We start from the raw sequence: 23769 nt of genomic DNA on the forward strand, positions 1-23769 counted from the left end.
CTCAGTGTATGCAGGACTGTGCTGTGCTGGTTGTCATGGTGCTGGATGAGGGGAAGTTTATGTGTTGGGTCAGGAGGGGTTTACAGTGTGGATGTAGTAGTGCCGTGTGTGTACGAGGTGTACGGAGCGGAGCCGTGTGTGTACGAGGTGTACGGAGCAGAGCCGTGTGTGTACGAGCCGGTGTACGGAGCGGAGCCGTGTGTGTACGAGGTGTACGGAGCGGAGCCGTGTGTGTACGAGGTGTACGGAGCAGAGCCGTGTGTACGAGGTGTACGGAGCGGAGCCGTGTGTGTACGAGGTGTACGGAGCGGAGCCACGTGTGTACGAGGTGTATGGAGCGGAGCCGTGTGTGTACGAGGTGTACGGAGCGGAGCCGTGTGTGTACGAGGTGTACGGAGCGGAGCCACGTGTGTATGAGGTGTACGGAGCAGAGCCGTATGTGTACGAGGTGTACGGAGCGGAGCCACGTGTATACGAGGTGTACGGAACGGAGGAGTGTGTGTACAAGGTGTACGGATTGGAGCCGTGTGTGTACGAAGTGTGTGGAGCGGAGCCACGTGTGTATGAGGTGTACGGAATGGGAGTGTGTGTACGGAGCGGAGCCGTGTGTACGAGGTGTATGGAGCAGAGCTGCATGTGTACAAGGTGTATGGAGTGGAATTGCATGAGTATGAGGTGTACGGAGCAGAGCCGTGTGTGTACGAGGTGTACGGAGCGGAGCAGCGTGTGTACGAGGTGTAAGGAGTGGAGTTGCATGAGTACGAGGTGTACAGAGCGGAGCCATGTGTGTACTAGGTGTACGGAGCGGAGCCAAGTGTGTACAAGGTGTATGGAGCGGAGCCATGTGTGTATGAGTACAGAGTGGAGTTGCATGAGTACGAGTTGTACGGAGTGGAGCCACGTGTGTATGAGGTGTACGGTGCGGAGCCGTGTGTGTACGAGGTGTACATAGCGGAGCCGTGTGTGTACGGGGTGTACAGAGCTGAGCCACGTGTGTGCGAGGTGTACGGAGCGAAGCCACGTGTGTACGAGGTGTACGGAGCGGAGCCGTGTGTGTACGAGGTGTACGAAGCGAAGCCACATGTGTATGAGGTGTATAGAGCGGAGCCGTGTGTACGAGGTGTGCGGAGCAGAGCTACGTGTGTACGAGGTGTATAGAGCAGAGCCGCGTGTGTACAAGGTGTACAGAGTGGACTTGCATGAGTACGAGGTGTACGGAGCGGAGCCGTGTGTACGAGGTGTACGGAGCAGAGCCATGTGTGTGTACGAGGTGTACGGAGCGGAGAAGCGTGTGTACGAGGTGTAAGGAGTGGAGTTGCATGAGTACGAGGTGTGCGGAGCGGAGCCATGTGTGTGTGGGTGTACGGAGCGGAGCCATGTGTGTGTGGGTGTACGGAGCGGAGCCGTGTGTGTACGAGGTGTACAGAGCGGAGCCATGTGTGTACGAGGTGTACGGAGCAGAGCCGTGTGTGTACAAGGTGTATGGAGCGGAGCCATGTGTGTGTGAGGAGTACGGAGTGGACTTGCATGAGTACGAGGTGTACGGAGTGGAGCCGTGTGTACGAGGTGTACGGAGCAGAGCCGTGTGTGTACAAGGTGTATGGAGTGGAGCCATGTGTGTATGAGGAGCACGGAGTGGAGTTGCAGGAGTACGAGGTGTACGGAGTGGAGCCGTGTGTGTACAAAATGTACGGAGCGGAACCGTGTGTGTACGAGGTGTACGGAGCGGAGTCGATTCTCATGATAGAATCGGATCACAGTAAACTGACCCTCTGATCAGAGTTTGTACTGAGTGTTTGCATAATCGATCTGATTCTCTCACATGAGAGAATCATCGGACGTGTGACCCCAGCCTTACACCCCCATTTCTCTGCCCTGAGCTCAGTCCCGGGGGTCCGGCGCTCTCTCCCTTACAGATTTGGGGCATCTTGGTAGAAGTCTCTCGGGGTCTCTTACTTACACGGACTCTCGGTCCCATTTCCAGCATTATTTGTCCCTCACTATGAGCACAATTCCCCCGCGCCTCTTTTCTTTACACTGTGATGTGTGGAATATAATGTGGGATTTCTCTTCTTGGAGACAAATACCACACACATGAGGGGATTATCACCAGTCACCGGACGTCTACTATATGGTGGCAGTAGATTTTTAAATATCTGGATATTGTTTTAGGATGTGAGAAGATTTATAAGTTTAGCAGCAAATTTCCAAAATGGATCTTTTCTTGTAACCACGTCCCCTGCACTGACTGACTGCAGCTCAGCATTAGAGTCGGCTGCCAGTCAGTGCCAGGGGCACAGTTACAGCCACCATTCTATGTACACAGAGCGGTGACTGACACTATGACAGCACTACCCCTATGACTGAAACCAAAATGCTACCGGGAGAAATCAAGTTCAATTCCTCCCAGTAAGGGTATGTGTCCACGGTCAGTAAACGCTGCTTGTTTGACGCTGCGCAGAGCTGCAGCATCAAACACGCAGCGTCCAGATGTTCCAGCATAGTGGAGGGGATTTTTTGAAATCCTGTGTCCACTATGCGTGGAAACCCGCATGCGGCGGGCCTGCGACTCCGGACATGCTGCGCGTCTTTTCAGATCGCAGCATGTCCGTTCACCTTGCGGGGACGCAGCGTCCCCGCAAGGCATAACATAGGGCCCTATGGGAGGGGTGCGATGATCCCGGATGTGTACAGTTAACACATCCGGCATCATCGCATCCCAGAAGGGGGCGGGGCTTCGCCGCTCCGGCGATACCGCCGGCCATCCTGAACGTGGACACGCAGCCTAACAGTGGTCTAATTTCCAACGCTGGACAGTTTCAGAACACTATTAACCTGCAGATTAACCTCATACCTGCAAGTCAATAGCGTTTTTCACAAGACAGATTCCCCTTTAATTTATATTGTACCCTACTGGGTTTACAGTAATTCCAATATATACTGCACCCTAATAAGTTATAGGTAGGGATGAGTGGATCTGTGGAAGTTCGGGTTCTGATATCGACCCAAACTTTATTCCAAAGTACCAGAACTGTACCTGAACTTGAAGCATAACCGGAACCTCTTTGAAAACAATGGGGACCCAAACTTTTGAGCTGGAAAATTCATTCTCTCATGACATCTGAGTGCCGTCCGATTTCCATGCACTGAGTCAATGGAGAAGATGGAACAAGCGGGTAGGATTAAGCTCAACCACTGTTAAGTGCTCAGGGGTAAACACAATAAGACAATACAAAAGATCAAACCCAGTCACACTCAAAAAAAATGAGAGAACTTGTTGCTTTTACCACCTCTCCTGGGCAGGGGGACCTGTTCAATTATCTGGAACTTGAGCTGGCTAATGGAATTTTTTTTCAATAAAATGGGCCAGAATGGGCAACAAAGTATTCTTACACCGTATGGTTGATTTATGTTTATGTTTGCGGTCTCGGATATGCTGGATGGTTTCACCAACATACTGGAGACTGCACAGGCATTTAATTAGGTAGACGACATAAGTGGAGTCGCAGGTGTAAAAGTAATTTATCTGAAAACGCTTGCCGGTTCTGGGGTGTGTGAAAGAATCCCCTTTGCTGATGTTAGCACACTGAGCGCAATTAAGGCAGGGGTAGGTCCCCTTGCGTGCCGTGCTGACTTTAGTCTGTTTAATAGTGATTTTACTAGACCCAATGTCAGCTCTGACTAAGTGGTCACGGAGGCTGTGAGCACGTTTGTGGCAAATCATAGGTGGTACCTTAAATTCGTTAATATTGGGGTATGCCTTTTCAAGCAGAGGCCAGCGTTCAAGGACCGCTTTTCTTATCAGGTAGGAGAACGGGTGATTGATTTTATCAAAGGTCAGTGTTGTTGATTTATCAGTGGTCCTGGATTGTTGTCTACTTATGGACACAGGATATCCCCGAGTGATGAATTTTTTGGACATCTCTTTTTGTCTAGAAATATGTGTATCAAGGTTGGACACGATGCGTTCAATCTGCAGGTGTTGAGAGAGGGGCAGAGCTTCTTTCATATGTCTTGGATGACTGCTGGTACAGTGAAGGAGGCTGTTGCAATCAGTGGGTTTAATAAAGAAATCAGTTGATATATTGCCTTCACTGTCCACTATGACATTAGTGTCGAGGAAGTTTATCTTTCTATTGTCATAGTGTAGTGTGAACGTCAGATTCAGGACAGCTGTATTGATCTGTTCAACAAACAAGTTAAGAGAAATGGCATCGCCTGGCCAAATACAGAACACGTCGTCAATGTACCTTAACCAAGTCATAGCATATTGGCGAAAGAAGGGGTTGGTTTAGATGTAGTCAGCCTCAAATTTGAGAGGACAGACGATGCCATTTCTCTTAACTCATTTGTTGAACAGATCAATACAGCTGTCCCGAATCTAACTGTTGAATCAACTTCATAGGCATCAGAGAATTTCTACGTACCGTCTCTATTATTAATGAATTTACAGTAAATATTGTTGCTTTTTAAAGATCTCGTGTTTGGATTTTCCACTATCATTTGGACTTTATCAAGTACGCTTGGAATCTCACTATCCTTGTCCAAGCACGGGCACTAATCACTTACAGATTGAGACGTGTTGGGTCAGCTGTATCTAACAAAACAATTTATCTAAAACTAATTACCTAGATGACCTAGAAAATAGATTAGGCACAACAATTTCGTTTTGATTGGTATACCTGATTAGGTAGTATGTAAGTCTGAGTCCCAGTGTGTTTTTAATCAAGTCTTTGATTTATCCAATAACCAGAGGACAATGATGTAATTGATGTAGCGATGAGTTATGTAGTTGTGGAACTATAGATTAATGTCCTCATATGTGTTGCAAAATAATAACTTACAAGAACACTGGATTTTTGCAAATTTCTATAGCCATATGTTGTATTGTCTATTTTTCTAAAATATTGTCAAACCACTCTCTTGTCATCGTAGCCCTATGTTTCCCAGATGGTTCTGGAACTTAAACTTTGGAATCTGAACCTTTTTTGGTTACCATTGATTGATAGTGCGGGATCAATAGAGAACAAACTTTCTTAATACTTTCGAATGAACGATAGAATGGCCTCAACACATGGAGAATGTGAAGAAGATTTTACGGGAGCCCTTTTAAGGATATAAATGCATACAAATTCTGAGCCTTTCCAGAATGGATTACACCAGAGGGAGGCTTTAGACAGATTTGTACAAAACCCTTTAGAGAGAACCTAGGACAGTTTACACAGAGCACAAACTAAACAAACACTGGATGGTCATGGCTGATAGGAAGTAATTCTTATTTAAATAATAGTTTGAAGAAAAGAAAAATATAACTAATCCTCAACAAGGAGTGGCACTCATTAGCTTCTGAAATTCCACAATGGTCAATTAATACATGATTCACGTTCCATACTGAAAATACTTAAAACATTTTATAATTCTAAAAGTATCGCAAGCAGGGAAATCATCATTATTTCTCCATCAGGCCAATCTGGCAATGCAAACTACAGAATCAAGAGACTTTTCTAATGCACCTCTAAGCCTGGAAGAATTTGAGGTTGCTTTCGGGTCTATGACCACTGAAAAAAAATGATAGGGTGGATGGCTTTCCAAGGAAATTATCTAAAAGATAAAGATAATTTTGTCACCCAAGCTAGCTGACTTATGTAATAAATCTCTAGTTAAGGGATCTTTGCCATTCTCAATTCAGGACGCCATAGTTGTGGTCTTGCCAAAGGCTTGTAAAGATGCCTTCTTACCAGGTTCATAATGGCCTGTCCATCTTTTGACAGCTGATATCCAGATAATGGGAAAAGTACTGGTCAATAGAATAAATATAGTATTATTCACTATCATACATCAGTATAAAACCATATTTATGCCTGAAAAATAAAAAAAGCTATCTCTACAAATATTTGGCATCTTTAAAGACTTCATATCCCATCAGATAATTACAAAGGAGGGACCATATTCTCATTGGATGCAGCACAAACAGCTGACAGTGTGGTGTTATAATTTTAAATAGACCATAATCAACAGGTTTGGTTGGAGACCTCAATGTTTGTTTATTAGGGTATGTAAAAGAAATGACACTGGACGACACACATGGTAAAACTGTGGTAGGACATTTATTGTTTCTTGCACATAAATTGATAACATTTAGATGGATTCAGACGAACCCTCCTACAAAACATGATTAACAAAGTCATTACTACAGGACTGTATGAGAAAGGGATTTATTCTAAAGAAAACACCATAGTCGAAAATGAGAGAATCTGGGCCCCGTGGCTGGATAGTCCAGGCCTGGCCTCCAGCACGTTAGTACGAGACGGGGCCTTTGTCCCTGGAGCTTCTCTACTTCGGTATAATGAGACTCACTGATCTTGTTCATATAAAGAGCGTTTGTGGAAAATAAAAAGTGCCTAAATATGAGGACCTTGTCTGATCTATATGTCCTTGTATAAAGAATAGGGATGAGCGAATATACTCGTTACTTGAGATTTCTCAAGCATTTTTTAGTGCTCGGAGATTTAGTTTTTCTTGCCGCAGCTGAATGATTTACATCTGTTAGCCATCATAAGTACATGTGGGGGTTGCCTGGTTGCTAGGGAATCCCCACATGTACTTATGCTGGCTAACAGATGTAAATCATTCAGCTGCGGCAAGAAAAACTAAATCTCCAAGCACTAAAAAAATACTCGGAGGACCCCCGAGCATGCTCGAGAAACGAGTATATTCGCTCATCACTAATAAAGAACTATGGACATAGCGCTATACCTCTGTATATACGGTAATACGTGATGTTGCTGTAGCCCTAATATTTCTGTACATAGGGTCTCTGTATAGATAATATTTCCTCAGCCTTCCAGGAACTGAAAGATATGGTGGCATTTTATTGTCATTTCCCTTTAAAATACGTAATTAAAATATAGGATTTAAAAAAAAAAAAAAAAAATCTTCACACCATTATTCATGTGCCTTTAATAAAAAAACAATTTTGGTATAAAAAACAAATGTTCCTGTGTTGAGATTATCTGCTTCCTCCTAGTATACAAGAAGGACAGCATGGGATCACGGTGGTTCCTTTTGCGAGTTAAAACATTTTCCTGTCTGTTTTTGAGCAATTTTTAGCTCAAACAAAGCAGCAGCTGTGATCTCACAGTGTCCTATCTGTATACTCTATTTTGCTTCTTCCCCTGCCCAGGAGATGTGGTATGATCAGACCACGGTCCATCAGACACAGCCATTACACAGTATATAGAACAGGCACATATAAGATTATCTCAGCACAGGAACATTTTTTTAATACATCTGATTATGAAGCTTATTTGTATTTCAAGATCTATTGATGAAAATGTACTTTGCTCGTGATACAACTCATTTAAAGGAAAAAAGGATATATATATTTTTTAAAAAGCTATGGCTTTGTTAGTGAGATATTGCAGTAGTATGATAATGGTATCCTGGCCATCTAGTGCCATGGTGAGGGAACAGGATGGGCCGACCTCTGGTCCAGCAAAATCTAAATGGGAGAATGTAGGAGGACCAATAAATTAATCACAATTGAGTAATATACTTTGCAAAATTCTATACTCTATTCAAGTGTAACTACTCATCATACATAGAAATCATTTGACACTAGAGATAATTTTTAATATAAGAAAAAAGGAAGCACTGTCAGAAGTTTAGGATTAAGTTAGCATCACCAGTCATATGTAGTTTTGATTATGCTGCATTGAGGTATACTCAACATACAAAGTAATTTAAACAAAATTTGGATCACACCACCATATGAAGATGTTTCTTATTCTAATATTGACAAAATAAAACAAGTTTGTCCAGATATAGAGATTACAGTTTTTTCCCTGTGTTTCTTCTGTCATGTCTAAAATGGTGTAATTTTTCTCCCATATTCTCCCTGGCATGGCTTCTCTGATGCCTTGTAAGACTTGATTTGTGCGTAAAATAATTCCCACATTCTGTACATGAATATGGCTTCTCCCCTGTGTGAATTCTCTGATGTACAACAAGATTTGATTTATCTTTAAAATAAGTCCCACATTCTAAACATGAATATGGTTTCTCCCCTGTGTGAATTCTCTGGTGTAAAATAAGATTTGATTTCTGGTTAAAATATTTCCCACATTCTGAACATGAATATGGCTTCTCCCCTGTGTGAATTCTTTGGTGTATAAGAAGATTTGATTTCTGGATATATTTTTTCCCACAATCTGAACATGAATATGGCTTCTGCCCTGTATGAATTTTCTGGTGTATATCAAGAGTTGATTTCATTATAAATGTTTTCCCACATTCTGAACATGAATATGGCTTATTATCTGTACAAATTACCTGGTGTGAAACAGGATTAGATTGATTTGCAAAATATTCCTCACATTCTGGACATGAATATGGCTTTTTCAGTGTGTGAATTATGTTCTGTTTAATAGAATTTGTTTTGTCTTTAAAATATTTCCCACATTCTGAACAAGAAAATATTTCCTTATTTTTGAGATTTTTTTGAGACTCTATAAGGGAAAAACTGTTTCCATATTCTGTACTTGAAAATGGCTTCTTTGCTGTAAGAGCACTGTGATTTTGACTTTTCCAAGTTTGTGATGAATCAGAAGATAGGACCTGATCAGATGATAAATCTTCACTGTAAAAGGATGATGGAATATCTGGAAAAATAGCTTTCACTTCGATTGTATCTTGTGTGTTATTAAGGTCATCCATTTTAAAAAATGATGATGTCAGGTCTTCTTCTGATCTCCAGGTACAGTCATCTGCCAAGAATGAAGCCAAACTATTTTTGAATAAAATATCCTTAGTTATAATTTTACAACATTTGTACAAAAACTATTGACAGTAAACAGTTAACAATCAAACAATACACCTGAAACCATGTGCCAATAGATCATGAAGTTCAGCTGTCTTTGTTCATTCTGCCTCCCAAATATTGGATTAAAAAGCCATAAAAAAAACCATTAAGTAGCCAAAAATTATACAAATTAAAACTTCTACTCATCCAGCAAAAAGTAAGCCTACCACTTAGGTACATTATGGAAAAATAGGTTTCCACATTACTAGTAGCTCAATGACTCTTGAAAACCAACAGGTCTTCCATAAATGAAAACAGCAATCCCCATTTCTGATTCTTGCAGTGTGTTCATACCATACTTAGCATCCACATGTTTAGCATTGCTGTAGCAGGAGGAATCCTTTTAATTTATGGTGTGTCTCCAGAAGCACAAGCTAGGCACTATGTGTTGCAATTTTCACTATGCAACATTTACAGTGTATTAATTTACAAAAAGTGCCTATGGGGTCAAAACAGTCACTACACCTATAGATTTGTCATTCTAGCATGTTAACCCCTTCATGACCTTGGGATTTTTCGTTTTTCCGTTTTCGTTTTTCGCTCCCCTCCTTCACAGAGCCATAACTTTTTTATTTTTCCGTCAATTTGGCCATGTGAGGGCTTATTTTTTGCGGGACGAGTTGTACTTTTGAACGACATCATTGGTTTTACCATGTCGTGTACTAGAAAACGGGAAAAAAATTCCAAGTGCAGTGAAATTGCAAAAAAAGTGCAATCCCACACTTGTTTTTTGCTTGCCTATTTTGCTAGGTTCACTAAATGCTAAAACTGACCTGCCATTATGATTCTACAGGTCAGTACGAGTTCATAGACACCTCACATGTCTAGGTTATGTTTTACCTAAGTGGTGAAAAAAAATTCCAAACTTTGCAAAAAAAAAAAAATTGCGCCATTTTCCGATACTCGTAGCGTCTCCATTTTTCGTGATCTGGGGTCAGGTGAGGGCTTATTTTTTGCGTGCCAAGCTAGCGTTTTTAATTATAGCATTTTGGTGCAGATACGTTCTTTTGATCGCCCGTTATTGCATTTTAATGCAATGTCACGGCGACCAAAAAAACGTATTTCTGGCGTTTCGATATTTTTTCTCATTACGCCATTTAGCGATCAGGTTAATGCTTTTTTTTATTGATAGATCGGGCGATTCTGAACGCGGCGATACCAAATATGTGTAGGTTTGATTTTTTTTTATTGATTTATTTTGATTGGGGCGAAAGGGGGGTGATTTAAACTTTTATGTTTTGTTTTTTTTTTGTTTTTTTTCACATTTTTAAAAACTTTTTTTTTTCACTTTTGCCATGCTTCTATAGCCTCCATGGGAGGCTAGAAGCAGGCACAGCCCGATCGGCTCTGCTACATAACAGCGATCATCAGATCGCTGTTATGTAGGAGAATTGCAGGTGTGCTGTGAGCGCCGACCACAGGGTGGCGCTCACAGCCACCGGCGATCAGTAACCATAGAGGTCTCAAGGACCTCTATGGTTACCATTCAGAAGCATCGCCGACCCCCGATCATGTGACGGGGATCGGCGATGACGTCATATCCGGCCGCCCGGCCGGATGCGGTAGTTAAATGCCGCTGTCTGCGTTTGACAGCGGCATTTAACTAGTTAATAGGCGCGGGCAGATCGCGATTCTGCCCGCGCCTATTGCGGGCACATGTCAGCTGTTCAAAACAGCTGACATGTCCCGGCTTTGATGCGGGCTCACCGCGGAGCCCTGCATCAAAGCAGGGGAGCTGACCTCGGACGGTATAGTACGTCCGAGGTCAGTAAGGGGTTAAAGAAGTTGTCCACTACAATAATTTTTTTTTCCATAAATCTTGCTATTATGTGCCACTGAAAACATCCACTGTGTTTATTTTAGCAATATTACCTTTTATCATGCTGTAGCAGCACATCTTCAGTGCTGGATCCAGCTCTCATGGAGTTAATCGACAACTTCCTTTCTCCTGAGTTATTGTGCTCTAATACTACAAGTTCCATGATGCTTTGCACTGACCAGTAAGCCCGAACCTACCACACCCACTCCAAAACACACCCAAACCCCTCCCTCCTCTCCCTCCTCTAGCTTCAAAAAGATTTGTGATGCCATTTCTGTCCAACCTCCTCTTTTACATTTGACCAACCCACACTCCATTACACACAGATAGATAGATAGATAGATAGATAGATCGATAGATAGATACATACAGATATATCTATATATCTATATCTATTTCCATAGATATGTTCATATCCATGTTTCTAAACCCCTTCACCCCTGGAGCTTTTTTCGTTTATCGCTCCCCTTCTTTCCAGAGCCATAATTTTTCCATCAATATGGCCATGTGAGGGCTTCTTTTTTTTTTCGGGACAAGTTCTACTTTTGAACGACACCATTGGTTTTACCATGTCGTGCAACTGAATTTTTTTCACATTTTCTGTGCGATGAAATTGCAAAAAAAGTGCAATCCCAGACTTGTTTTTTGCTTGGCTTGTTTGCTAGGTTCCCTAAATGCTAAGGCTGTGTGCACACGTTGCGGATTTGATTGCAGATCCGCAGGGTTTTTTGCTGCACAGAATTGCATGAAATCCGCATTGTAGTGCACAACCAATGTAAGTCTATGGGAGCCGCAGACTTGTGCACATGCTGCGGAAAAAGCCGCACCGAAACGCAGCTTTTTTTTTCCGCAGCATGTCACTTTTGTGCCGAACTGCAGCGTTTCTGCACCCTTAGGCCAGCATCACACACAGCAAGATACGGCCGAGTCTCCCAGGTTAAAACCAAGCTCTGGCACCGGCACTCCAGAGCGGAGCGTGCAGCCGCATAGCAATACAAGGAGCTGCACGCTCCGCTCCGCAGTGCTGGTGCCAGAGCTTGGTTTTAACCTGCGAGACTCGGCCGTATCTCGCTGTAGTGTGACTCCGGCAATAGACTTTCATTGAGTAGGGCACATCCGCAGCAAAACCGCAGATGTAAAAAAGATCCGCAGTTTTGCTGCGGATGTGGGTCCGAGAAACACTGCAGATCGGGAGGAGGGAAGTGTGTGCGTGTATGTGTGTGCGGGCTGTTCGCGTGTGTGCGGGGGGTCTTTTGGGGTGTGTGTGCAGGCATCATCCGATGGGACTACAAATATGCAGCATCCAATCTGCAGCTAATTCGGATGTAAGCCTACTTTCACACTTCCGTTGGTACGGGGCCGTCGCAAACCGTCGGCTCGACGTACCGACGGACGTTGTGCTAAATTTAGCACAACGTGGGCAGCGGATGCTGTTTTACAACGCATCCGCTGCCCATTGTGATGAGCGGGGAGGAGGGGGCGGAGTTCCGTACGCGCATGCGCGGTTGGAAATGGCGGACACGTCGCACAAAAAAGTTACATTGAACTTTTTTGTGCGTCGTGTCCGCCAAAACAATGCGACGTGTGCCCATCCGTCGCTAATACAAGTCTATGGGCCAAAAAGCACCCTGCAAGCACATTTGCAGGATCCTTTTTTTGCCCATAACGACGGATTGTGACGGAGCCCAGAAGACGGAAGTGTGAAAGTAGCCTAATCCGGACAGTGGACACGCACCCTACACTATCCATACATCTATCAATAGATAGATATATGAATAGATAGATGTATGCATCTATAGATCTATCTATATGTAGATCTGTCTATCCATTTCATCTATCATCTATCTGTCTGTGTGTAATTGAGTGTGGGTTGGACAAATGTAAAAGGAGGTTGGATAATAATGACATCACAATTTTTTTTTTTTGTTCAATAATATATCTTTATTTAGCTTTCAAAAACCGCGCAAAAAAAATTAAAAATGCATTTAAACAGTGCAAAAAATGCACTAAAAACTGCATCAAAACTGCACCAAAAACTGCATCAAAACCGCAGAAAAACTGCATCAAAAACGCATGAAAACCGCATCAAAACCGTACCAGGAACTGCATCAAAAACTGCATCAAAACCGCACCAAAAACTGCACCAAAAGTGCACCAAAAACTGCATAAAAACTTCACCAAAAACTGCATAAAAAAGCATAAAAAACTTGATTCAAAACCGCACAAAAAAAGGCATCAAAACCGCGCAAAAAACGTGAAAAAAATGCATCAAAAACGCAGCTGAGTTTTCTGCAAGGAGATGCAGATTTTGTGCAGAAAATTCTGCACCCAAATCTGAAACGTGTGCACACAGAATAAAACTGACCTGCCATTATGATTCTCCAGGTCATTACGAGTTCATAGACACCAAACATGTCTAGGTTATTTTTTATCTAAGTGGTGAAAAAAAATACCAAACTTTGCTAAAAAGAAATAAAATAATTGAGCCATATTCCGATACCCGTAGCGTCTATATTTTCTGAGATATTGGGTTGGGTGAGGGCTAATTTTTTGCGCGCCGAGCTGACGTTTTTAATGATACCACTTTTGTGCAGATACGTTCTTTTGATCGCCCGTTATTGTATTTTAATGCAATGTCGCAGCTACCAAAAAAACATAATTTTGGCTTTTGATTTTTTTTTCTCGCTACACCGTTTAGCGATCATGTACATTTTTTTGTTGTATTGAAAACAGCTAACATGTTGCGGCTTTGAAGTGGGCTCACCGCCAAAGCCCACCTCAAAGCGGGGGATACTGCCAGCTGACGCACTATTCCGTCAGCTGGCAGAAAGGGGTTAATGAACAATATGTTTCAGTTTAAAAAAAAATCGAAAAAAAAATGGCGTGGGCTCCCGCACAATTTTCTGCGCCACAGGGGGAAAGCCGATGGCCGGGGGCCAATATTTGTAGCCTGGGAAGGGTGTAATACCCATGGCCCCTCTCTAGGCTATGAATATCAGCCCGCAGCTGTCTGCGTAGCCTTTACTGGCTATTAAACTAGGGGGACCCCCCCAAAAAATGACGTGGGGTCCCCCTATATTTTATAGTCAGAAAGGCTACGCAGACAGCTGTGGGCTGATATTCATAGCCTAGAGAGGGGCCATGGATATTGGCCCCCCTGGCTACAAATACCAGTCCGCAGCCACCCCAGCAATGGCGCATCTCTAAGATGCGGCAATTCCGGCACTTAGCCCCTCTCTTCCCACTCCCCTGTAGTGGTGGGATATGGGGTAATAAGGAGTTAATGTCACCATGCTATTGTAAGGTGACATTAAGCCGGGTTAATAATGGTAAGGCGTCAATAAGACACCTATCCATTATTAATCCTATAGTAGTTAAAGAGTTAAAAAAAAAAAAAAAAAGACACAGCCAGAAAAAAGTATTTTAATATTCTTCATTTAACCATACTTACCATACTTCAGCGCCTGCAAAAATACGTAAAATAATAAACCGTATACTCACTTTCCGCCGTAGTCCAATTAATAACGAGTGTCCCACGATGATCTTCCCTATAGAACAGTGACATTGGGTCATGTCACTGCTCTATAGGACCTTCAGTGACACACTGACAGGAGACAATGGCTCCTGCAGTGCATCACTGAGAGGTTACTAGAGTTCAAAGTCTCACTTTATGGCAATTGCTGTGTGGGAAAATCTCACACACAGCAATGCTAAAAGTGAGACTAGGGACTATTTTCTCACAGGGGCGTAGGAATACATTGTGAGGAATACATTGTGGAAGGATACCTTCCATCATTGTATTCCTAGAGCCCCTGGAGAGCGGTCGCATCAGCTGATGCTCCTGCTCTCCATGGAAGATCGTGGTGTGACACTTGTTTTAATTGGATTACTGCGGATCAGGGAGTATAGTGTTTGTTTATTATTTTAATATTTTTTACAGGTGACACTGGCTTCGGGGAACAAAGTGACAAGTGATGGTGAGTACTCTATGTTATATGTACTGTATGTGTATATGTATGTTGCATGTATGCACTGTATGTATGTACTGTATGTGGCATGTTATATGTCGCATGTCGTTGCATGGTGCATGTCATCGCATGTCACATGCCGCAAGTCGCATGTCATCGCATGTTGCATATCGCTGCATGTCACATGTTGCATGTCACATGTCATCGCATGTCGTATGTTGCATGTCGTCACATGTTGCATGTCGCATGACGTCGCATGTTGCATGTCGCATGCTGTATGTCATCGCATGCCGTATGTTGCATATGGCATGGTGCATGTCATCACATGTTGCATGTCGCATGGTGCATGTTGCAGGTCATCGCATGTTGTCGCATGTCGTCGCATGTTGCATGTTGTCGCATGTTGTCACATGTTGCATGCTGCATGTCGCATGACATCACATGTTGCATGACGTCGCATGTTGCAGGTCATCGCATGTCGCATGCTGCATGTTGTCACATGTGGCATGGTGCATGTCACATGTCGCATGTTGTATGTGTGTATGTGTTTTTTTTCTTTTTTACATTCAACACATTAGCTGGATGATGGGACTAATACTGTCCTATCACTGGCTAATGTGTCACTCACTGTCACTGTAGCAGGCAGAGCCCGATGGGACTTGTGGTCCCATCGGACGATGCCTGCACACAGAGACACACACATCAATGACCCCCCCTCACCTGGAAATTGACGCGACATCAGCGGAAATAAGCTGCGGCTGCAGCCTGGGGGTCACGTGACCCGGACTCAGCATAGCGCCGCTCACAGGTGAAAACGGCAACAGAAGGTATTTACACAATTCATCAGGGGCCCCAGGGGGATACATTGGGGGGTTAATTGAAAGTAGTGGACAACCCCTTTAAGTAGTGATGAGCGAGTATACTCAGGAACCCTAGGGGGTCTCCGAGTATTTGTTAGTGCTCGGAGATTTAGTTTTCCTTGCCTCAGCTGCATGATTTACGGCTGCTGGACAGCCTGAATATATGTGGGTATTTAACAAACAGGCATTCCTCACATATATTCAGCCTGTCTAGCAGCCATAAATCATGCAGCTGAGGCAACGAAAACTAAATCTCCGAGCACTAACAAATACTCGGAGATCACCAGAGCAACGAGTATACTCGCTCATCACTAATGTTAAGCAGTCTGTGAACTATTCCATCAATTCTGTATTCTAATACCCAAATGTCCTCTTCTGAGCCATGCCGTGTGCCCAAATACTAGTGTACAACCATAGTTAGGGTATTGTTGGATTCAGGAGAGCATCCAGAATAATATGTTCAGTCTATTTTCTCATTTTACCTTTTCTTTAAAAAAAAAAAAAAAATGTAAAAAAAAATAAATCAACATTTTAATGAAAAAAAGGGATTTTTCATTTTTGCATTTCACCTGGTTTCAGTTCCTGTGAAGCACCTAACTTCCTGAATGTGGTTAAGGATAGTATGAAGAGTATAGTTTTATAAAATATAGGCCTCTCAAAGCAATCTCAAAAGTGACTTTACATTTCTTTAAATCTCTCTCAACATATGAAACCTTGCTGCTAAACAATTTATCTATTGCAGCTTACTAAAAATGATGAAAGTAAGTATGAAAACTGATGCTTATATAAAGTAGAAATAGGAGAAATTTTATTTCTTAATTATTTGCTGTGAGATCTGTTTTTAGGTAATACAAATTGAGGTGTTGAAAATTTTCGCTTATTTTCATCCGAAACATTTATAGCTAGATCTACGACTAAAAGTACAATATGTTATGGAAACAAGTAAGCTTCGAATCACTGGGATCAGAAGAAACATCCAAAGTTATTACCGCATAAAGGGACATGTCTGATATGAAAAATGGGGCCTGGTTAAGAACAACAGAACTGGCTGCGGGAAGAGATTAAATCAGAGGAATCTGGGGTGCTAACTTCTGTAGACAACATATGGTGACGATAGACAATATCTACTAAAATACTCTCACTCAGTCCCGACAGTCTTCTTCAGTAATGAATTAGCAACTAATGGTTAAATCTCTGGACAGCTTTTGGTAATTCATTCTATCTTTCCCCTTCGTGACAATGGCAATTTTTCACTTTTGCACTTTTTCCCCTTCCCTTCTTCCAGGGTCCATTATTTTTTTTTCGTGTCCTTCAACTTAGACATTTAAGGGCTTGTTTTTTTGTGGGATTAATTTAGTTTTGGATGACAACATTCATTTTACCCAACAATTAATTAACAACAATTAAAAGAAACAAAGCGAAGTTTGGCCAGAAAGACTGGACTTGGTCTTGTAGGGACCCTATGAGCAGATTCAGAAGCACAGAAGGTAGAGAAGGTAGATTTATTCACTAAGATGCTAGGATTCTAGGAATGCAACAGTGTCAATACCCTCTGCTTTCTCTTAGAAATTCACCATGTGGATTATACTTTTCTTAAGATTTTATAAATAGCAAGCACATTCTACTTACACTGTCATTTGGCTTTGTAGTTTAGTGATCTGAGCAGCTAAGGGACTACATTGTCTAATTCTGAACGTTAGGGTGGATTCTCCTGCCTATAAAATGAATTTCACTCTGAAAAAAAGGTCTATCCATGCCTAAAGCAATGGGGACAGTTTAGGGTGGGAAAGCATGTAGTGGTTTTGTGGCAGTAAGGTGACTAGTTGATCATGATATGGCCAGACTACACCACCAATAAAGCAGCCACAGCCAGTGACTGAGAATAACTTGTGACTTCTCTGGATTTAGAGGTTCCTACTCACCTGGGCTTTTATCTGCAGGAATCACCTCATTCAACCATTCATTAAACCACTCGGCACCACTCATATATGGCTCAGTAGTATTATTATGGGTCAGATCTTTACCCTGAAACAAATATTGTAAGAGTCACAGACAGATGGAGAAGTCACATCTATGATCAGCTCTAATCCTACCATCTCCACCGCTCTCATCACACAAGTATAAAACATATAATACTGGTGGATAACAAGACTGAGCACAAGACCGTCACAGCCATCTACACATCATAGGGGAGATCTCATGACATCTTCTCTCCATCTACCTGATGATCCTGAGGAACATTGGGATTTTGTTCTGTAAAGTCCTGTGGAAGAAGAGGACGGGGACATCTCTCTGGTGTTGTCCTCCTACTGGATAAAACTGGAGGAAACACATACAGGGACTGAATTCATTCTTTACTTACAGATAATTATAGGCCATGTGAATTTAACTCTGTTTATTACCTGGTGATGTGAGGGGCTGGGGAACCTTCATCACGACGTCATACAGATCTGTGTGTCCTTCTAAATACTCCAACTCCTCCATGGAGACACAGATAGTGAAATCCTGACACCTTAAAGGAACTTGACACATGCAATGACACCGTCATCACTCTGATCCCTTCATAAAGCATCTGATTAGAAGAAAAGGTTACAGGTTTGTCGAAACTCACCAGGAAATACAGAGACTGGCAGGGTAAATAACTAAATAAAACCTATATATTTTAAGTCACATACACACAACAAGCAGTTTCTTACTCGGAGTCTCTACCTGAATTAGTTTCTCACAGACTCATCTTCCATAACGCTAATTCTCATCTCATTTACCGACACTGGAATCGGCATTAGCAATACTGCAGGAGAAATTCACTCCACGTGGAATGAGGACGATATCTTAATTTTCTACTATGGTCTTATAAACATATTTGGCCAGAGACGTCACTGACTACATCACCAATAGCCGCTTAAATAAATGTTGCAGTGTTCCGTGGGGTATAATCTTTTATTGTGTCAGGTCAGGCAGATGCTGTCTGTATTACATATGAAATATCTGTCTAAAACTGGAGCTAGCTCCAATCACTGTAGTTTATTTATTTAAATTGTGCCAGTGACTGTGTGCTGCTAAATATCCTCTAACTGACATGTTAATCCTCCTGTGAAGCTCAGTTACAGGCTTAGCTTCATTGGAGAAGCAAGATTTTGCTTTAAATGTATTCTGCAATACCATAGTAATGCAGTATATACACTGCTCAAAAAAATAAAACAACACTTAAACAACAATGTAACTCCAAGTCAATCACACTTCTGTGAAATCAACCTGTCCAGTTATGAAGCAACATAGATTATGATTCAATTTATCTTGCTGTTGTGCAAATGGGACTGACAACAGGTAGAAATGATAGGAAATTAGCAAGGCAACCCCTATAAAGGAGTGGTTCTGCAGGGTGTGACCACAGACCATTTCTCTGTTCTCATCATCTTTTTCCTGTTGTTTGGTTACTTTTGCATTTTGTCAATGCTTTTATCCCTAGAAGTACAGTAGCATAAGGCAGTGTCTACTGTACATCAAACAGACGTTGCTCAGTTAGTGCAGCTCATCCAGGATGGCATATCAATGCAAGCTGTGGCGAGAAGGGTAACTGTGTCTGTCAGCACAGAGTCCAGAGCATGGGGTAGATTAGGAGACAGGCCAGTACACCTGGAGATGTGGACGGGGCAGTAGGACTGCAAGAACCAACAACATGACCGCTACCTCCTCCTTTGTGCAGGGAGGAGCAGGAGGAGCAGTGCCAGTGCAATGCAATATGACCACCAGCAGGCCACGAACATCCATGTGTCTGCTCAAACGGTCAGAAACCAAGTCCATGAGGGTGGTTTGAGGGCCCAACGTTCACAAGTGCGTGTTGTGCTTAGAGCCCAACACCATGCAGAGCGATTGGCATTTGCCAGAGAACACTTAGATTGTCAGATTTGGCATTGGTTACCTGTGCTCTTCACGGATGAGAGGTTTACACTGAGCACATGTGATAGATGTTACAGAGTCAGGAGACGCTGTGGAGAACATTGTGCTGCCTGAAACATCCTCCAGTATGACAGGTTTAGCATTGGGTCAGTAATTGTGTGGGGAGGCATTTCTTTGGAGGGCCGCACAGCACTCCATGTGCTAACCAGAGGTATCCTGACTGCCATTTTGTACAGGGGTGAGATCCTCAGACCCAGTGTGAGACCATATGCAGGTGCAGTGGGCCCCGAGTTCCTTCTGATGCATGACAATGCTAGGCCTCATGTGGCTGGAGTGGTTCAGAAGTTCCTGCATGATAAAGGCATTCATGCTATGGACTGGCCTGCCTGTTCCCCAGACATGAAGCCAATCGAGCACATCTAGGACATCATGTCTCGTTCCATCCACCAACGCCACGTTGCACCACAGACTGTCCAGGAGTTGACTGATGCTTTAATCCAGGTCTGGGAGGAGATCTGTTATGATCCTTAGTGGTTGAGGATCACGAATTACTCCAGCTAAGTAACAAACATAGGACAAGCTCTAGGGAGGTGGCAAACTGGACTGACCGCAAATCTGAACCTATCCAAACACACTAGAAGTAGCCGGTGAACGAGCCTAAAAATCCTAGACGTCTCGAGCCAGCCTGAGGAACTAACTACCCCTAGAGAGAAAGAAAGACCTCTCTTGCCTCCAGAGAAATAATCCCCAAAGATATAGAAGCCCCCAACAAATAATAACGGTGAGGTAAGAGGAAGGCACATACACAGGGGTGAAAACAGATTCAGCAAATGAGGCCCACTAATACTAGATAGCAGAAAATAGTAAAGGGGTCTGTGCGGTCAGTAAAAACCCTTACAAAATATCCACACTGAGATTTCAAGAACCCCCGCACCAACTAACGGTGTGGGGGGAGAAACTCAGTCCCCTAGAGCAACCAGCAAGCGAGGAGATCACATCTTAGTAAGCTGGACAAGAAACATGATGAATGCTGATAATCAAAAAATGAACGGACAAAAACTTAGCTTGTCTTGGAGAGGCTGGGAGCAAGGTAATCACAAGGAATCTGAAGAGCACTGAATACATTGATAGCAGGCAAGGAACTGAGTATCCAGGTGAGCTAAATAGGAAGCCAACCAAGGATAACGAACCAGCTGATGCAGCCAACCTGCAGAAAGACAACACTACCGCTTGTGACCACTAGAGGGAGCCTAAAAATAGAGTTCACAACAGAGATCCCTCAGGAGAACATTCGCAGACTCATCAGAAGCATTCCTATGTGTCGTGTAGGGACGCCATACAGGCACATGTAGGACACACACACACACTACTAGAGCATAATTTCCTTGTCTTGAGACATTTCCACTGAAGTTTCATTCCAAATCCAGACCTTCGTAGGATACTAATTTTTATTTACATTGATTATTTTATGTTTTATTGTTATCAACGCATTCCACTATGTAATGAATAAAGATATGCAACTGGAATATTTAGTTTGGTGATATCTAGGATGTGGTATTTTAGTATTCCATTTATTTTTTTGAGCAGTGTAGTATAAAAGAGTATATGATCACAGGATCTAATCCCTTAGGGTGGCTCAAGAATAAAGCAAAGGTTGAGGAAAAGAACAAACATAAATGTTCATAAAAAAAAAAAATCTCTCCTCTTACTTCCCTTCGAAAATGAAAATCAACAGATATAAATGTATTTGGTATAAAAAAAAGTATGATTTATTAAAATACAACATTTAACCCATGTGTTAAAGACCAGAATGAGTAAAAAAATTGGAATGCAAGAATTGCCATTTTCGATCACTGCACTAGTTCAAAAACTGAAATAAAATGGTATTAAAACATCAAAGCCCTCACCCAATGCCCTAGATGAAAAAATGCAAAAAAGTTGCTAGTCAGAAGTTTTTATTCAAATATTTAGGTTCTTCAGATTTTTGACAGAATATACACTGGCACAAGTGCAACATTTTATACAAAGGACCAATTTTACATATTGAGGTGCTGGAAAAGCTTTTTATATTAAACAAATACTACATTCAGAACTACTACAAAAACATTATGGTTCTTTGAACAAGGTTGAGGGAAAAAATGATAACCCAAAAATGAAAAATTGGCCAATTATAGGCTTAAATAAACCTGCATGTGGAAAAACTAGAGGTGAATCTACATTTTCCTGCACTTGGGGCAAAAATTCAGATTGAAATCCCTTCCTATACCCAGTTTAAAGGGGTTATCTGGTTTAAACTAAAAAGTCATTCACTCTGGGTGATTGCAGACTTGTGAATCTTCCCAGCACACGCATGATGCTCTACGAGGACTTGACGTCTATCCCAGAAATGGCGGTCAAGTATGCGACGTGCATAGTCCTGGGCTGAACCCGTCTAGTGTGCACAGCCTCTCAACACAAGTGTATGGCACGAAGCCATACCCACTAAATTGTCCTGGTTTGCCTTTTTAACAGTGTTATTATAGCGCTCCTTAATCAAAAATATTTTCCCATTATGCGCCCATGAATAATTGCCCCTCACTGGGCTCGCACAAAATATAACCCCCACATTGTCCCTCTTATGGCATAATGCCAATGCAGCGCCCCCACCGCCGCAGGGCCGAGGGGTACCCGGTACCGGGCCTCTGAGTCTCTGCTCTGGGGTTGTCACGGTGGCTAGGCCCGGTCCGTAACCCTGCTGGTGGGGAGGCGACGTACAGTGAATGATAGATAAGGATGGTGATGCGGTCTAGTGCCGGACGCGGTAAAATAACGAGGACACCAGGTTGCAGTCTCTTTACCTCTTTACTGAAGGTTTAAGAATCCTCAGTCCAGAATCCGGATAACCAGGCTGCGCAAGCCCGGCCGGTCCAATGGCACCTCCAGAGTTCTCTTTACAGGTGGAAATCTGTGCCTTCCTTCTAGCGCTATGTGTTGCGGTCCTTCCCTGCTGTGCTTACGGAAAGTCCCCACAACTGTTGTGTCTGTTTCTTAAGTTCCCTCACAACTCGATTAGATGATGTTCTGCTAATCCTCCGTCCCTCCCTGTTGTTACGGTTAGGACGGCACCCGTTTGACGGGTAGGCTCGGAGCTCTTCCGGGACCCTAGAGTCGCCCCTCTCCACAAGTTGCCCCCCAAGACTGCATAGGTGATTTAGGTGAGACAGCCCGCCTGAGACTGACTGTCCTGCCGTAGGTTCGAAGTATTGCCTGAAGCTGTATATAGAAATACTTCCTTCGGCGTTGCGGCCACCGGTTGTTTGCGCCTCAGTAGGATGTTGCCTCGGTCTTACAGCACGACCCCTACTGGTATTCTCCTTGTTGCTTTGATCTCGTTTCTCACTCAGCACAATCTATCTCGCTTCTAGTCCTTCCTTGGGCACCGCCGCTATACTGAGCAGGCACGGTCCCGTTACGTTCTCTCAGTTTGCCAAGCCTCTGTCAGGATCCCACCCCTGACAGAGACCCTACCGAATCTTCTCCTGCAACACCCTCTGCCACAAGGTGTTGCCTGGCTCCAACCCAGTCAGCTTTCTGTCTAACTTCCTGCCTGACCCCCAGTTTTACCAGTGTTGTGGAGAGTGGCCCAGTAAATAGAACCCTTAGCTCCCCCTGGAGGCCCGGCGGTGAAATGTATTGGTGTCTGTGATACCTGGTCAGATGAACTCCTTCAGTGCCATCAGACGTACCATAGCTCCCCTTAGTGGCGGAGCCACAGTACTGCAACGACCAGGACTCTGGGGCGCTGCACCAACACACTGTTCTTTCCTTACCATATTGGACCTTCCTCGTCACATTATCCCCTCATACTATCCCCACACACTATGTTCCACATTACAGTTCCCTCACGCTGCTCTCCTCGATACACAGATTTACACAGAGAAAGGTAGAGCCTCCTCCATTTTCTTTGAGGCCTACAGAGAGATAAAGTCTTCTCCGTTTTGTGTTGCAGACACTGACCACAGACTTTAGGCAGTGAAGAAACTTAGTTATGTAATAAAGAGATCATTTTGGTTAAAATCATTTTCATTCCACCTGGCACTGATCTGCGCTGGAGACCAACTAGACAGACGATCCCTGGTGACTTATCATTGCCCTGGAGTGACAAGTCCCTTTCTGCGTGCCTGTACAGGTAGAGAACTAGCACTTGAGGTGGAAGCAGTGTTTCATACTTAAATATATAAGGCTGATACCATACATCCAGTGTCTGATGTATGCTACCCGTAGATCAGGCAGCATACATCAGCTTTAAGGTTTCCTTTAAGTGGGTTTTTGTCACTACAGTAATGCCAAACATGTGTATGATAACTGCAATTTAGGCATACT

General features: G+C 43.1%; 1 protein-coding gene across 1 annotated transcript in view; it reads right to left on the reverse strand.

The window, feature by feature from the left end:
- Positions 1–23769, reverse strand: part of LOC143768181 (uncharacterized) — a 124002-nt gene that overhangs the window by 66701 nt on the left and 33532 nt on the right. Inside the window, exons 3-8 of the mRNA XM_077256871.1 lie at positions 17910–18079; positions 17729–17826; positions 17430–17532; positions 7833–8765; positions 5739–5797; positions 3734–4183 (exon numbers count right to left, since the gene is read on the reverse strand). Of these exons, the coding sequence (XP_077112986.1) occupies positions 3734–4183; positions 5739–5797; positions 7833–8765; positions 17430–17532; positions 17729–17826; positions 17910–18039 (1773 nt within the window). The 5' untranslated portion in view covers positions 18040–18079. The remainder of the gene's footprint in view (positions 1–3733; positions 4184–5738; positions 5798–7832; positions 8766–17429; positions 17533–17728; positions 17827–17909; positions 18080–23769) is intronic.

Source organism: Ranitomeya variabilis, chromosome 4, assembly GCF_051348905.1.
Source record: "Ranitomeya variabilis isolate aRanVar5 chromosome 4, aRanVar5.hap1, whole genome shotgun sequence".
Taxonomy (NCBI): Eukaryota; Metazoa; Chordata; class Amphibia; order Anura; family Dendrobatidae; genus Ranitomeya; species Ranitomeya variabilis.